This window comes from Daucus carota, chromosome 2, assembly GCF_001625215.2.
Source record: "Daucus carota subsp. sativus chromosome 2, DH1 v3.0, whole genome shotgun sequence".
Classification (NCBI taxonomy): Eukaryota; Viridiplantae; Streptophyta; class Magnoliopsida; order Apiales; family Apiaceae; genus Daucus; species Daucus carota.
In genome coordinates this window covers 57,196,055-57,210,176 of record NC_030382.2, presented here as the reverse complement: position 1 = coordinate 57,210,176, position 14,122 = coordinate 57,196,055, and the positions used below count along the sequence as shown (strand labels likewise).

Here is a 14,122-nt window from a genome sequence, read left to right as displayed (position 1 = left end):
GGACTAGAAATAAATCCCCATATATGGGGTTTCATTATTCATCCCCCATACACTATTTATCCTCCATTTCATTATCATTTCATTATTATTTTATAAATATCAAGTCTTATCTTATACTTTTATGGGGATAGGGATTGAATATGGGGAATGTGATGGAAGAAACTTTTAAAAATTTGTAAATTTTTTTAAGAAAATACTATTTTTAGTAAGTTTTTGGGGTTGGAGATTGGGGCCAGATGTGAATGCTCTAAGTGATATCCATCATCCACTCTCTCGTGTATTTGAAGTATTAAAATCTCCCACTCCCACTCCTCATCTCCATTTTTTCCCCTACCTATCTCATTTAGAATGTAATGCATGAAAACATAGTATTAGTTCCATTTTCCCTCCATGAACACCTGGAAAATAACAGCATTGATTCCGTCAAAAAATTAAAATAAAATAAATAACAGCACTGACGATATGAATACTGAAAGCACGACACTGTTTATTCAATGGAAGTTCAAATGACATCAAGTACTCTAAAAACTCTAGTGGGGGCGCCAACACTTTAGTTGAGTTAATAAAAGAAATAAGTAATCCAGTCACGGTAATCTTGCATTACAAATTCAGTGATTCGTTGGTCGTATGTACTAAGCAAAACAAACTCCATCACCATGAAAAGGACTCAGTTAAAGTACAAAAGCACTAGCTAAAAATTATACAACGATGTTGTGCTAATGATTGGACCGGCACTTTCTAACCGTAATTTATAACTAGCTAGATTGTCTAGATCTGTTCTACCATAAATATGACATAATCTCTTCATTTGGCTGTTGTCTGCCATCCAGTCCCAAAGCCAGAGTGTTGACTTGTGTTCGCAAAACCTGGGGGCACGAATCCAGATTGTTGACTAGTGTTGGCAAAACCTGGTGGCACGCTGGTGTTGGCAAAACCTGGTGGCACGCTGGTGTTGGCAAAGCCCGGTGGCACGCTGGTGTTGGCAAAGCCCGGTGGCATGCTGGTGTTGGCAAAGCCTGGTGGCACGCTGGTGTTGGCAAAGCCTGGTGGCAAGCTGGTGCTGGCAGGGTAAGTACTATATGAAGGAAACTGCTGCAAAGGCACAGGTGTCTCTATGGCAGCAGACTGGGATGCGACTTCAACTGAAGAAAAGATGGGTTGTCCTACATGACCATTGTGTTCATTTTGAGAGGTATCCGCTTCCTGCTTAAAGTAATCCTGAAATGACAAGTTCTCCTCAACTGGTATTGCCCCTGTAAGAGTTTTGAATGCAAATTCAAAACATGGATCCTCCATATATGGATATTCAATTGGCGGCTGCTCTGATAAATTCCTCCCATCATTTTGTTTCTCCATCTCCTGCCTCTCTAAATGGTTTTCTGAGGCATCTCCTTGTTGCCCAGCATTTTGTGCCAACTCTTTCTGAAGACTATTACCGAGTTTCTCAGTCACCTGCTTCCCTATTTGGTTCTCTGTAACAGATTGGTCAACTGGCTTCTCTCCACTTCCATTCAACCCATAGCTCAATATATTCTCGTTCGAAATGAAAGTAGGATCTGCAACCTCACCTTCAGTCGGAGTCTTAAGTTGCTGGGGTACTTCACGAGGTGAGGCATTTATGTGTGACAATGGATCAGCTTTTGTTTCATCATCACCCCCAGCTAAAGCTTGAGAAGATTCACCTAGACTACTCTTCCCTGTATTATTGAGATTGACCCCTGCAAGTCTTTTTGAAGATCGAAGAGGCGGGTTAAGCACTCTCTTTTTCTTGGATTTAATTGCGCTCTCAGTCTCTTTCCTGGATTTAATTGCGCTCTCAGTCTCTTGCATGATACGCTCACTCTCTAAAACTTCATCATCATTGAAGATATCGTTTATCACAGATAAAATAATGTCATTAGCAGTAGAAAGGTTTACGATTTCGGTTTCTTCACCCTTGGATTCTTTATTCATTGGCTCAGAGATCTTCTGGCTAGATTGCATCATGGGCGATGAAAGATCCATTTTAGGAACAGATACACTTTTACGCCTACTCCTCGACCTTCCAGCTTCTGGTGAGACTACACTTTTTGACACAATTGTATTATCCATGATTTCACCTACACCAGGAAATTCCAAATTAGTAAATGATCTGACTGTCATTTAGACTTGTATATGCTGAGAACTTAAGTAAGCTTATAATCTTATTGCTGACCAGGAGATTGTCTTTTCGTTGTAGTCCCTGATTTCTTCGCCTCAGCAGATGATGGCTGAAAAGGCAAAAGTTCACCGATTCAAATTTAGTAAAGTAAATCTGGAATATTATCACTTCAGTGCATAAACCAGAAGATAATCTATATGAATAAATGACAATGGACATATGAAAAGAAAACAGTCGTTAAAACAATGCCAAATAAGATTACTTTGCAAATAACCACCTGTCAATTCATTCATTATATTTTAATGGAACCTTGGCAAGCAGTGGAGAAACAATAACTAACAATCAGATACAGCAATAAAAAGAAGAAATTTAACATTTCAGAAGATATGTTATAGTTTCGTTTAAGACATCAGGTCGTTGCATAAATTAAGAAACCCTAACTGGAGATCCCAACGTGGTGCATAAACATACAGAGCCTAACTTCAACACATAATACATAGCACTTGGGTTCAAGTCATAACACATATTTTTGCAAATTTTACGAGAAAACTTCACAACTGTTACAATTTTTCTGGTAATTACACAACTAAACAAACAAGGAAAAAAAAAGAACAAGTATGGTATAGATGATCCCCGATACGTAAGCAAGCAGGTCCAACAAACATCTACTCCAGTCAACAAATACCAAATTATTACATCCTCCACCATATCTCGTTGTTTGAAATTAAAATGTGCTGCCCAAACTAAAAGTCAAAGTCTTCAGATTTAATTTTCACCATTCAAAAACTCAAAACAAAGTATATTAGCATCATCGATACTATTTACGAACTTTAATCTCATTCAAGGCAGCATTAAAAGCCAATTTGCTTTTAAATTTTTTCTTTATTAAAAAAATACAGATATTAACACACTATATACTACTCCCTCCGTCCCAAAAAGAGTGAGCTGGTTTGACTTTCACGGAAATTAAGAAAAATGTAGTAAGTTTAGTTGAAAAGTGGGTAAAGTGGTGGGACCTATCAATATTTAATAATAGATTTGAGATAGTGGAGGAAGATAGTGGGTGTAATAGTGTTTATATTATTATAGAATGGAGATAGTGGAAGAAAGTAGTGGGTGTAATAGTAAAAAGTAGTGTTCAAAAATAGTAAGTATAGTAGGTTCATTCTTTTTGGGACGTCCCAAAAAGGAATAAGGGTCACATAAAATGGGACGGAGGGAGTATCAGCTAGCTTCTATTAACTTCTGCATGATAATACCAATATAGCAGTGATCTACAAGCTATTACCAGAACATTTCAAGTCAAAACCAAGTTTGACCCAATCATGTTGAGGAGTGTAGGATCATTGACAACAAAAGCTACAAGTAAATGTGTACACTTGAACACCCATAAAATGACATTATAATACTGGACGATGAGAACTTCAAGTCAACTAAGCAAAACCCCTTAAGATAAAAGACTTACAAAGGTATTTTCCTCAGTCTTCAGATCATTGACATCCCTCTTCTTTGGTTTGATTTTGCATGAATTAATATCTCCAGTATCCAAATAACGCAGAACATCGGGCTTTGAGCGGAATTCATAGCCACTAACAGGATCCAAGTAATACTGTACAAATTGAATTACATATCACACAGTTTTCAACAAATATAATGTTGCTTATACTTTGCAGTGTGGAACAACTTCATTGCTTTGATAATGCAGTAACGGATAGAACTTGCAGTATATCTTGAACACAAAATTTAAATTTCAGCCTATATCATTTTGCTTCTTCGGTTAACCTCATATTTGTTATTTCTTTGGAAAGGAGTATGTGTAATTAATGTAGAATTGATGTGTTTGTGTGCCCATGGATACAGATAGTAAAAACACCAGAATGAAGCCAGAAGGATAGACATTACTGGATCTTTGACAATTCGATTAGCCATTTTCCTGGTTTTGTATTCTATCTTCCACCCTGGTGGTATCTCTTCAGAAGAATTCTTCCGGAACGTATCCTATATTTTTTTATTATAAAAGAATCAGAGATATTCATAGAATCAAGCACAACTTCATATAATTTCAAGTATATTTGATATATTTATACATTGCTCATTGACCCCTTGACCACGGAAGGGTCTTCGGATATGTTACTCTGATTGGTTTTGTGTTCTTCAGAGAAATCAGACTTGGAGAAGTTTCTCCCCCCTCTTGACTGGTCTAGATCATTCTGAAAACAAGAGAACCCTATTATCAGACACACCAGACAAATTACCAGAGCACGCCCATGTTTTCTATTGCAAAGAAAGTTCAACTGAAATTTGAAAACTTACCGGTGTACTTTTACTTATCAAATTCAGATCACTAATGTCTCTTTTCATCGGCCTACATTTGCACATCTTGATATCTCCTGTTTCCACAAAGCGTAGAGCATCCACTTTTGAACGGAACATGTACCCGCTTACAGGATCTATGTAAAACTGAACAAGAATCAAAAATTAGGACAGTGTAATCAACAGATCTGAGATCTGTCAACACAACAAATGTCTAATGCAGCAAATCATAGTGAATTACATATTTCAGTCTCGTTCAAGCATAAATCTTTTTTTCTTTTTGATTGTAAGAAAGAGAGAGACCTATTAGTTGATTTAGTTCTATGTGAAAACAGTAGATATTGACCTGGTCTTTATGCTTATCACTAGTTTTTCTCATTCTAATCTCTTTTACCCACCCTGCGGGAAACTTTTCATCAATGACCCTCTCGAAAGTACCCTACACAAAAAGTTGGGATATAAGTCATTATCAGAAAAGGAATATCTCTGAAGGTATATCATAACTATCTATAAAATAAATTATGGCACACACACTGTTGATTAGGTCATTGCCACCATTCAATTTCTTCTCATCAAATTTGCTTTTATTCACCTGGTGATTTGGAGACACATCTGGCTTCAAGAGGGGTCCACTTTCAGTTGATTGATCTATGCATAGCTGGAAACAATACAATACATCCAAAGGATTTGTTCAGTCGAAGTACAATTGTAAATTGTCTGAAAATCCAAGCATTAGAAGAGAAAAAAGTAAAATTATAAGCTAATGCCAATTAAAATTTTTATTACGCAAAATGGATTTCATTATTAGGTGTAGTGCAACACCGAAAAAAATTGTGACCTACTGATAAGGCGAATAATTATTAAGCAACACAATCTTCTGATAAAGAAACTCAATACGAGTTTGCCTGAAATTAAAAAAATTCCAAGTCTTTTTATGAAATCTTTGTTTACAAATCTGTTCAACAAAGAACTCCCACGGGCAAAATGAGCAACTTAGTTCAGTTATATGACTTTTAGAGGTTGTTGTCATGTCAAAAACTGATCACAGATCATAGTTTATCATATTGTTTTGGAAAGTTAGAGATCATATAACGGGACAAACATCATTAGCGGAGCCAGTGACAATCCGCGGAGAAGAATTGCTACTGATGACAATCTGTAGAGAAGAGTTGCCGTTTATCTTTTCCAGATACCGAGACACCTGCGGCTTTGAATAGAATTTCAATCCACTAGTAGGATCAGTATAAACCTACAACAATTAGCCAAAAATTAGTTACAAAGAACATACGGTATCACCAGCATTCTAGAATAAGCAATATTATCACTATAAGTTCAACTTAATACTAGATGCAAGGGACATTTTTATATGGAGTTCTCAATATATTTCATATCAGACAAAACTCGATAAGAAAAACAACTGATACTGCCATCATTGCAATTACAACGAAAAAACCATTTGTTCACATCAGAATTAAAGTTTCAATACATTATGGACAGAATATTTCACCTTAATCTGGCAAAAAAACATGGAAGCTAACAATGAAAACATGTTCCTCCTAACAAAGAAAACATGAAAAGACTGCTTTGGATCTCGACTTTCCTAGGCGGATACAATTATGTTATTCAACATACTATTTACAGCTCTTGTGCTCTTCTTGGTTGGAATGACCAGAACTGGGGATGAATGGAATAAGAACTCGTGTACAAAATTGAAGGTGAAAGAAAGTACAAGAGATGGAAGCACACTTATGTAAGACTAGCTTATAACCCGTGATTGCACGGGTGACTTATAATCTTTTTATTTTCAATATTTCAGTATTTGATTTTATTCTGAAGATACATTCATGTTGGAATGATATGTGTTTAGATAATTAATAAACGTGTTTGGGTTACTATATGTATTTTTATTGGAAATGTTAAATAAGGTTTTAATAGGTAAACTCATCAAAATACTTATAAATAAACAGGTAAAATAATTTTTTAATGAGAATATTCAAGTATGTTTTAGTCATAATTAAAAAAATCCATTGAAACATCTATTAAATGACAGGCCCCGTAAACTGACTCATATACCGACCGACCAAAACTTTAAATATTACTTTAAATATTTCAGGTTCAAGACCTTGAACCTGAAATAGGTTCAAGACCTTGAACCTGTGCACGTGCAGGCAAGTATATAATTCAAAATTTATTATTTTAATTTGATTTTTAATGCCATTTTATTAAGAAATTTCATGACTATGTATTTAGGTTTGATTTAATATTATTGACCGATTGATTATATTTTCTTTTAGATATATAGCTTTTATAATATATTTTTAATATTGTAAATGGGTAGTGTAGTAATAATATCAATTATTTGATCAATAAATGTTTTCTTAATATTAATGTGTTAATGATGGTAGTTCTATTTTATCTTTTTAACTAATTTAATGTTAATGATGTTTGTCTTGGAATAGAACACATTAGAGTTAATAAAACCAATGTTGGTCTGCCTCTCATTATTTATATGCATTTTTTTAAACTAATACAGAGAAAAGGGTGATTTTGGGATGACAAAAAATATCTAACCAGACAAGTAATAAATTATCCCTATGTTCGGTTATTATAGTTTGGTATATATTGCTTCAGTATGCAGGTTACCAACAGAAACTAGGGTGTCAAAATCATACATGCACAGACCTGAAGAACAGGCATATCTATCATAATTTAAGCATATACACATTTATTACAAAATCAAGTACATAACAAACCCCCCCCCCCCCCCCCCCACAAAAAAAAAAAAAAAAAACAAAAAAAAAAACCTACATTGAACCTTGACATCTAAACTAGATCATTTTAAGAAGAAATAAAACATTTGAGGAAGTAGCAACATATAATAGATGGATAACTGATTAACTCTAAGAATGAAATAGAAATAGCAACAGGGTTTCATAATACAGACCCATAGCACAAACAAGTATTATAATCACCATAATCTATGCCCAAGACTTGACAGAACAAGACTAAGAGGAAATGTCCTGCATAAGATGATCAGAATTTTAAATAACAAAAGGTAGCCCTGAGATAATAAAGATAATTAGGCAAGTCGTCTATGGTTGACTTGTACCTTGCGCCTTTTTCCACAGTCTCCAGTTTTCGACTCTACACTCCATCCTTGAGGTAACCATTCAGGAGACTCATTAGTTTCTTTCTTTTCTTCTTTTCTTTGCTTTATTTCCTCGTTTGTTTGTTTCATTTCTTCATTTGTTTGTTTCGTTTGTACAACAGTCTGAAAAATATATACCACAATCCAAGAGAAAGGATAAAATGATATTCCAGATATTGAAAAAATATTGGAATTTAAATTTAACAAGCAGATATTCACAGGGGTTCAATATGTTATGCCTATGCACCAGTTTACAGTTTCGACTTCTATCATTTAACCATTCCTAAATCCTCAACCCATAAGCAGGTAAAAGTCAGTGTTGGACACTGCCAAGTCAGTTCTACATATTAATGCATTCAACAGAGCTTTAAAAAAATGCTTTAAAAATCCTGACCAGATAAAGATGTTTACATTATTTTTATCAACTACAAAAGGCAGTGATATAAGCCCACCTCCACATAGTTGGAACAGAAATAAGCATTCTTACTTCAGGTGTTATTGTGCACATCTGGAGGGTCTCATTCTGACACTAGTGAATCATGAAGATTATTTAAGAGTCTGAAACTAAATGCAATTCCTTGGTAGCAAATTTAAAATCTGATGTGATAAGTACTCACTTTGCATATAATGACTTGATTGTATAAGCTTCAGAAACTTGTTATAATAACTGACTCCACATGATTATTTCAAAGTTGTAGACACTAGAAAGATAAAGAGTTAACATTGAAGTTTACCGATGAAACTTTGTTCACAACATTGATGTCTAACAGTGGGGTGGTGCTGCCGCCTGTTTTGGCAAGATAACGTAACACCTCTGGCTTAGAGTAGAACTTGTGTCCACTTTTAGGGTCAGTGTAAACCTGTGATCAAATAAATATTTCACACAAAATATTAAAAGATGCAACTCGATAGGTGTTAATGCAGCAAGATTGTACCAGACACATCAAAGATTGCAATAATGAAACATCAGTCAAACCTTGAACTTTGATCCAGCTGTAGCGCCGCTGTTGCGAGCTCTCTCTTCCACAATCCATCCATCAGGTAACCAATCAGTAGATTCATTTGTATTCTTTACGGCCTGTACGTTTTATATTCCCATAACTGGAATGAGAACCATGAATTATATTTATACTAGCACCATAAGAAACATGACGGCTGCTAAAAGCCTACTAAATATGAAGTTATACTATACCGTTTAATATTAGACTTAAACTAATGAAAACAACCCATGAATCGTATCCATTCTAGTACTCTGTACTATCCATAATGTCTTCATTTCATTTACTCGGTTTTTTTTTCTATAGGCGGTAAAATGAATGAAATCCATACTTTTTGTGATTTAGTTTGGTTCATGTGATTATGACTTCAAATTGTTCTTTCCTATATCTGGAAGAGAGGATTCTAAATACAAACATTTATGGAACTATAGATGCATTCAGGCACAAGTATATACATCCCGGTAATAAATATATGATTTTAATAGTCAACTTTTCAAATAAGCAAACACATATTGTAGTTGAATTTGACAACTGTGTTTGATTATATGATAAATGGTTGCGACTGAATAACATATACAGTGGCAATTTAGCAGATCACATAGATGTAAATTCCAACAAATACCACGACCAGTCACAAATTGGAAGTACAAATAGATGTAGCCAATGAAACAAAAGATTAATCTCCGTCATTATGTACGGAGTAATAAATGAAATGAGCCTCATACACGTTTCTAACCCCTCTCCGCTCCTCTGTAATTTACAGCAGAAAGTGGAAAACGGTGTGCAGAACCAAACATATTACAGCATTACCAAACCAAAATTACTGGTATTGTACCCAACATAACTACACCGACTCTCTTCAGTACTCTCCTCGGTACTCATTTTAGTTTTTGTTTTTTTTTGGTATTTCAATCAACTAACAAAACTCAGTCCAACCAAAATCACCGTAACTTGCTACTTATAAATTATAATAAAGATTGCAAATACATACTATTTCAATGACCATTGACCATCTCCCCAAACATGGCCTTCTTAATATGACAAAATATAATAGGGATAGACAAATATATATAAACAAATTATCATTTATATGTATAAGAATGTTAGTCTATGCCAAATTACCACAACTTCTTTTATGAGTGAAATCCTGGGGGGGAAATTGTGTCTGCAAAGTGTTTGGTCTCCAATTGAAGTATTGAACCTTGCCAAATATTTCAGTACTTGGTGAGTTTAATTTTATACCTTTTCTCGTTGACTTTGGTGCATATTAGACTTGGTTCATTTTTTACAATAATTATGTTGGCAACTCCATATAAAACTCGGTGCATATAAAACTTTTGCACCAAAATCAATGAATATATCCAAAAAGAAAGGCACTCTTCTTGAACTATGGCCGTAAAATAACTTGTGCATCTAGAATTTGGTAGATAACATTTCCAATATCTAGTTGGCAAGCCATAAAATATCAAGTCATTTAAATATGGCCCTGTTAACATTACGGGGGTCATAAAATTTCAAAAAGGAACGGAAGTAAATGGAACAAACATTAGTAGGTGTGCAGATGGCTACTGCGGGAACTATGGCTACTTCGGGAACTGATTCAGAAACAGTTTCAGTTTTTGTTTTTTCAAGATACTGTTCCACTTGTGCCTTCGAGTAGAATTTTCGTCCGGTTGCAGGATCAACGTAGAACTGCATTTGCAATAATAATAAAATCATAAATAAAATAAAACTCGTAACCAAGAAGAAAAATTCAAGAGGTATGTTAAAGTAAAATACATGTCTCGACCTAACGTTGCATTTACTCCAAGTATTCATAGTCAAATTCAGTTAAACCATCAAACAATAACTTGTCATGAAAAATTGGCAGGGGCTTCAAGCCGAATTCTATCAGTCCAATAGAGATACAAGAATATTCTCGAACAACAATTATTAAAAATAAAGCACATACAGACATTATATACTACTTCCCACATTTCCGGACTACAAAAATACACCTAATTCACTCGTCTTGAGTTCAAACATAACATGCAATACATACGCAAGCATAATCAAGTCAATTGAGATAACGACAACATATACACTTCCGAAGAAACAACATGCATCAGCTACAATACTTGCAAAACAAACCTAATCACCTAACTCATGCAAGTACTAACACATCTTCAATCAATCAAACTGATATACAAACGCGCGCTCACACACAAACACACACGAGTCAACACTTTATAAACACGGATCTACTAATTCAACAACTTAACCTAACAAACTATACAACAATTCACATAATTATATTAAATTCACAGCAAATTCTAACAAATTTTAGCTAAAATTAATCGAACAAAGTGAATTAGCCTGATTTTGACAAATTAGGTAACTGAGAGAGGAGATTTGAGAGAATTTGACCTTGATTTTCTTTCCGTAGTCGTTTGATTTCGATCGGATGTTCCAGCCGGCGGGAAGCCAGTCCGGCGATTGTCCCGACGACATCTCTCTCGCGCGCTCTCTCTCCCCCCTCTCTCTCTCTCTCTCTGAGTCTCTCTGAAAATGTTTTTGCGAAAGTGAGTAAATGAAATGTGGCTGCATATATAATTGATGGTCTTTGCATAAAATAAGATGGGTCCTGTTCCTTGACAACCGGTTGTTAGATAAGGGTTATCTAACACATTGTACGGGGGCCGTTGGATCTATATTTCAAAGGCCCAGATCCAATCTGAGATTTTAATGTATCCGCTATAAAAAAACCGCGGATAGGGAAAACTCCCTTCCGCGGTAAATAACCGCGGATAGGGAGTTTTCCCTTCCGCGGAAAATAACCGCGGATACATTAAAAACCCAAAATTGAATCTGAGCCCTTGGAATATAAATCCAACGGCCCCCGTACACTGTGTTAGATAACCCTTATCTAACAACCGGTTGTCAAGGAACAGGACCCAAATAAGATATTGGATTGGAGGAAACACGTGTTGCCTTGGATAAACATCTAAACTCTTTATTGTTTTTCGGTTTAAAATATTCGCGACAATTTTAAATAACATCAAAAGATTTATTTTATTTCTGAGATGGTATAAAATCTGAGCTTTGATGCTTGTGTTTGTTGTAAGATAATAATGATGTACGTGTTTTTGATAATTTTTTGTATTTTTCTAAAATGCACATTTTATAAGGTGATATATCTCTGAAATATACTTTACGTGATAAAAATGCATGTTTCTTTAATGATAACATACCATATGCATTTGTGCTGATACAGATTCATGTATGGTATGAGTTATTTTGTGCTGCTTTTGTTAAGTTTAAAGTTTTTTAAAATTTAAAAATATATTATTTTCAACTATAGAATTTCTAGGTCAAAGAGACTTTTTTGTTTATTGCTGTTTCGTTTGTTTTGTTATTATTGTGTGTATTTTGCTATTAATGAATATTATATTATTCAAATTTCACTCCATATTGTCATACGAATCTGAAACCTGCTTTCATGAATCTTTTCATATCAACATGCTGAAGTGCATGTCAAAGCTCTTTGAGTTAGGATGACGAGAATGTTAAATTAAATTTAGCGTTTTTTTAATAAATAATTAAGTTTAAAAAATATATTACAAAATATTGTCATTTTTTAAAATAAATTGCAAAAACATCATATATCAAAAAAAAATTGCAAACTGCTAACAAACAAAAATGCAATTTTATAAAAAAGTTTTGAAAAAACAATAATAACATGAAATATCACATAAACAATCACAAAAGCAAAATTGACAAGCATTATAGTCACAAAGTCAATAACACAAAAGCAATCAACCGTTTCCAAAACAATCAACTTATGTTTCGCAAGAGAAGAGTGTTGAATGTGATCGACAACATTAATTTTTTATTGTATTGTTGGGGTTGTTGATTTCGTCCTCTTCTTCCTTAAGAGCATCTCCAGCAGCTTCCCTATATGGTGTCCTAAGCTATTAATATAAGGAATATGACATAAAACACAACTCCAGCAGAGTCCTAGCCATCCCTTAAAAAGTTAGGATGCCTACTTCATTCCTCATTTTAAGGATTGTGGAACCATTCCTCATACTATTTCAAATAATAAAATATTCACTTCTCTCCTTTTTCTTCCTCTTTCCCTCCTTTCTCTCTCCTACTTACAAGTTGAATATAATATTATAATAATAATAGGGAATAGAAATAGGGAATGTTGTTGGAGTTCCTATTCAATAAAATGTAGTAATCCCTTAAAAATTGAATATTTTATTATATATTTAGGGAACATGTTAAGACTCTGCTGGAGATGCTCTAAGGAAGAAAGGAAGAAAATGAGAAAGAATGCCAAAACTCATATTTCAACTGCGCTGATGGATAATAATACTTAAAAAACATAAATAAATCACCTAAGCCTGTGTTTATATGTATACTAGGATTATTACCCGTTTCGTATGGTGCTAGTTTTAAATTTTCATTAGAAAATTCCAAATAAATTATTATAGTATTGGCTGGTGTTGTTTCAATGGATTTTAATGTTATACTTTTTTGATTTCATAGCATTTGGCCTTCAAGCTTCAATATATCTATATAAAGGAGGATGCGGGCGTCTCTACAGTTGCTCGATTCAGTCTTCTGATTTTTCTTAAATTTCGGAGGGAAAATATTGTTGTAATTCAAAAAATCATGTTCAAGAATTCTAGAGATAACACAATTCTTTTCTTATTGATATTGAATTCTAAATGTAACTCTAGAATCTTCTGATTTTTGATTTCAGTCTTCTGATTTTTCTTAAATTTCGGAGAGAAAATATAGTTATAATTCAAAAAATCATGTTCAAGAATTCTGAAGATAACACAATTCTTTTCTTATTGATATTGTGAAAGGCATATGTTAAGCCTATTTGTATTTAAGAGTATCAACTCAACTCTGATAAGAAAGAAAGTAAATTAGCAAGCACTATTGAAGGAATCCGTACGAAGAACGTCAAGTGATTTATTAAAATCATATGTCTGAAGAATTTCAGGATGCTGCTGCACACCACTGAAAGAAGTTCATTAATATGTTCAAGCCTCAGTGTACAAATAATATTTTGTAGCACGTCCAGAAGTCCAGAAGGTATAAAGTTTTAATACTTTATTTATTCAGAAGATTCCAAACTATTTCTACTTATGAAGAAGAACTACGAAGACAAAGACTCGATGAACAAGCCACTTCACAAATGTTTAATTGATAAAGAATATTTGATTCAGCTAGATACAGATGAACCAGACAGTACATTTGTGTGTCAGCTACTCCGATTAAATATTCTGCATCAACAATAGGTGGTCGTTCAATCAAGACAAAGAATCAGATCGTTTAAAGGAAGACAGAAGACCTGCTACTGAAGTTGTGCTCAATATAATTATTCTTTTAATTAATTCACATCTCAAAATAATTATATAAGTTATGTAATTTATTTATTAAATTAATTCACACTCGAATTAATTTAATTTATGAATTTATATAATTAATATAATTAAGTGGATAATTATTGGATTAATTATATAT

At 33.9% G+C, this 14,122-nt stretch overlaps 1 protein-coding gene across 3 annotated transcripts; it reads right to left on the bottom strand.

Annotated features, from left to right (window-relative positions):
- Positions 1 to 538: 538 nt before the first annotated feature.
- LOC108209063 (uncharacterized) lies at positions 539 to 11,176 on the bottom strand. Of its 3 annotated transcripts, none has more exons than XM_017379779.2 (14): positions 11,006 to 11,176; positions 10,145 to 10,291; positions 8,578 to 8,679; positions 8,336 to 8,461; positions 7,563 to 7,724; positions 5,556 to 5,702; positions 4,986 to 5,111; positions 4,800 to 4,892; positions 4,454 to 4,600; positions 4,228 to 4,350; positions 4,043 to 4,138; positions 3,606 to 3,749; positions 2,195 to 2,249; positions 539 to 2,099 (listed from the first exon to the last, which is right to left on the bottom strand). In XM_017379779.2, exons 1-14 carry the CDS (start codon positions 11,087 to 11,089, stop codon positions 805 to 807), a joined length of 2,847 nt encoding a protein of 948 aa, XP_017235268.1. In that variant the 5' UTR covers positions 11,090 to 11,176; the 3' UTR covers positions 539 to 804. The 3 variants fall into 3 exon arrangements, with proteins under 3 accessions (XP_017235268.1, XP_017235269.1, XP_063944485.1); XM_017379780.2 differs by having other exon boundaries at positions 5,046 to 5,111; XM_064088415.1 differs by lacking the exon at positions 4,800 to 4,892 and having other exon boundaries at positions 5,046 to 5,111.
- Positions 11,177 to 14,122: the final 2,946 nt, after the last annotated feature.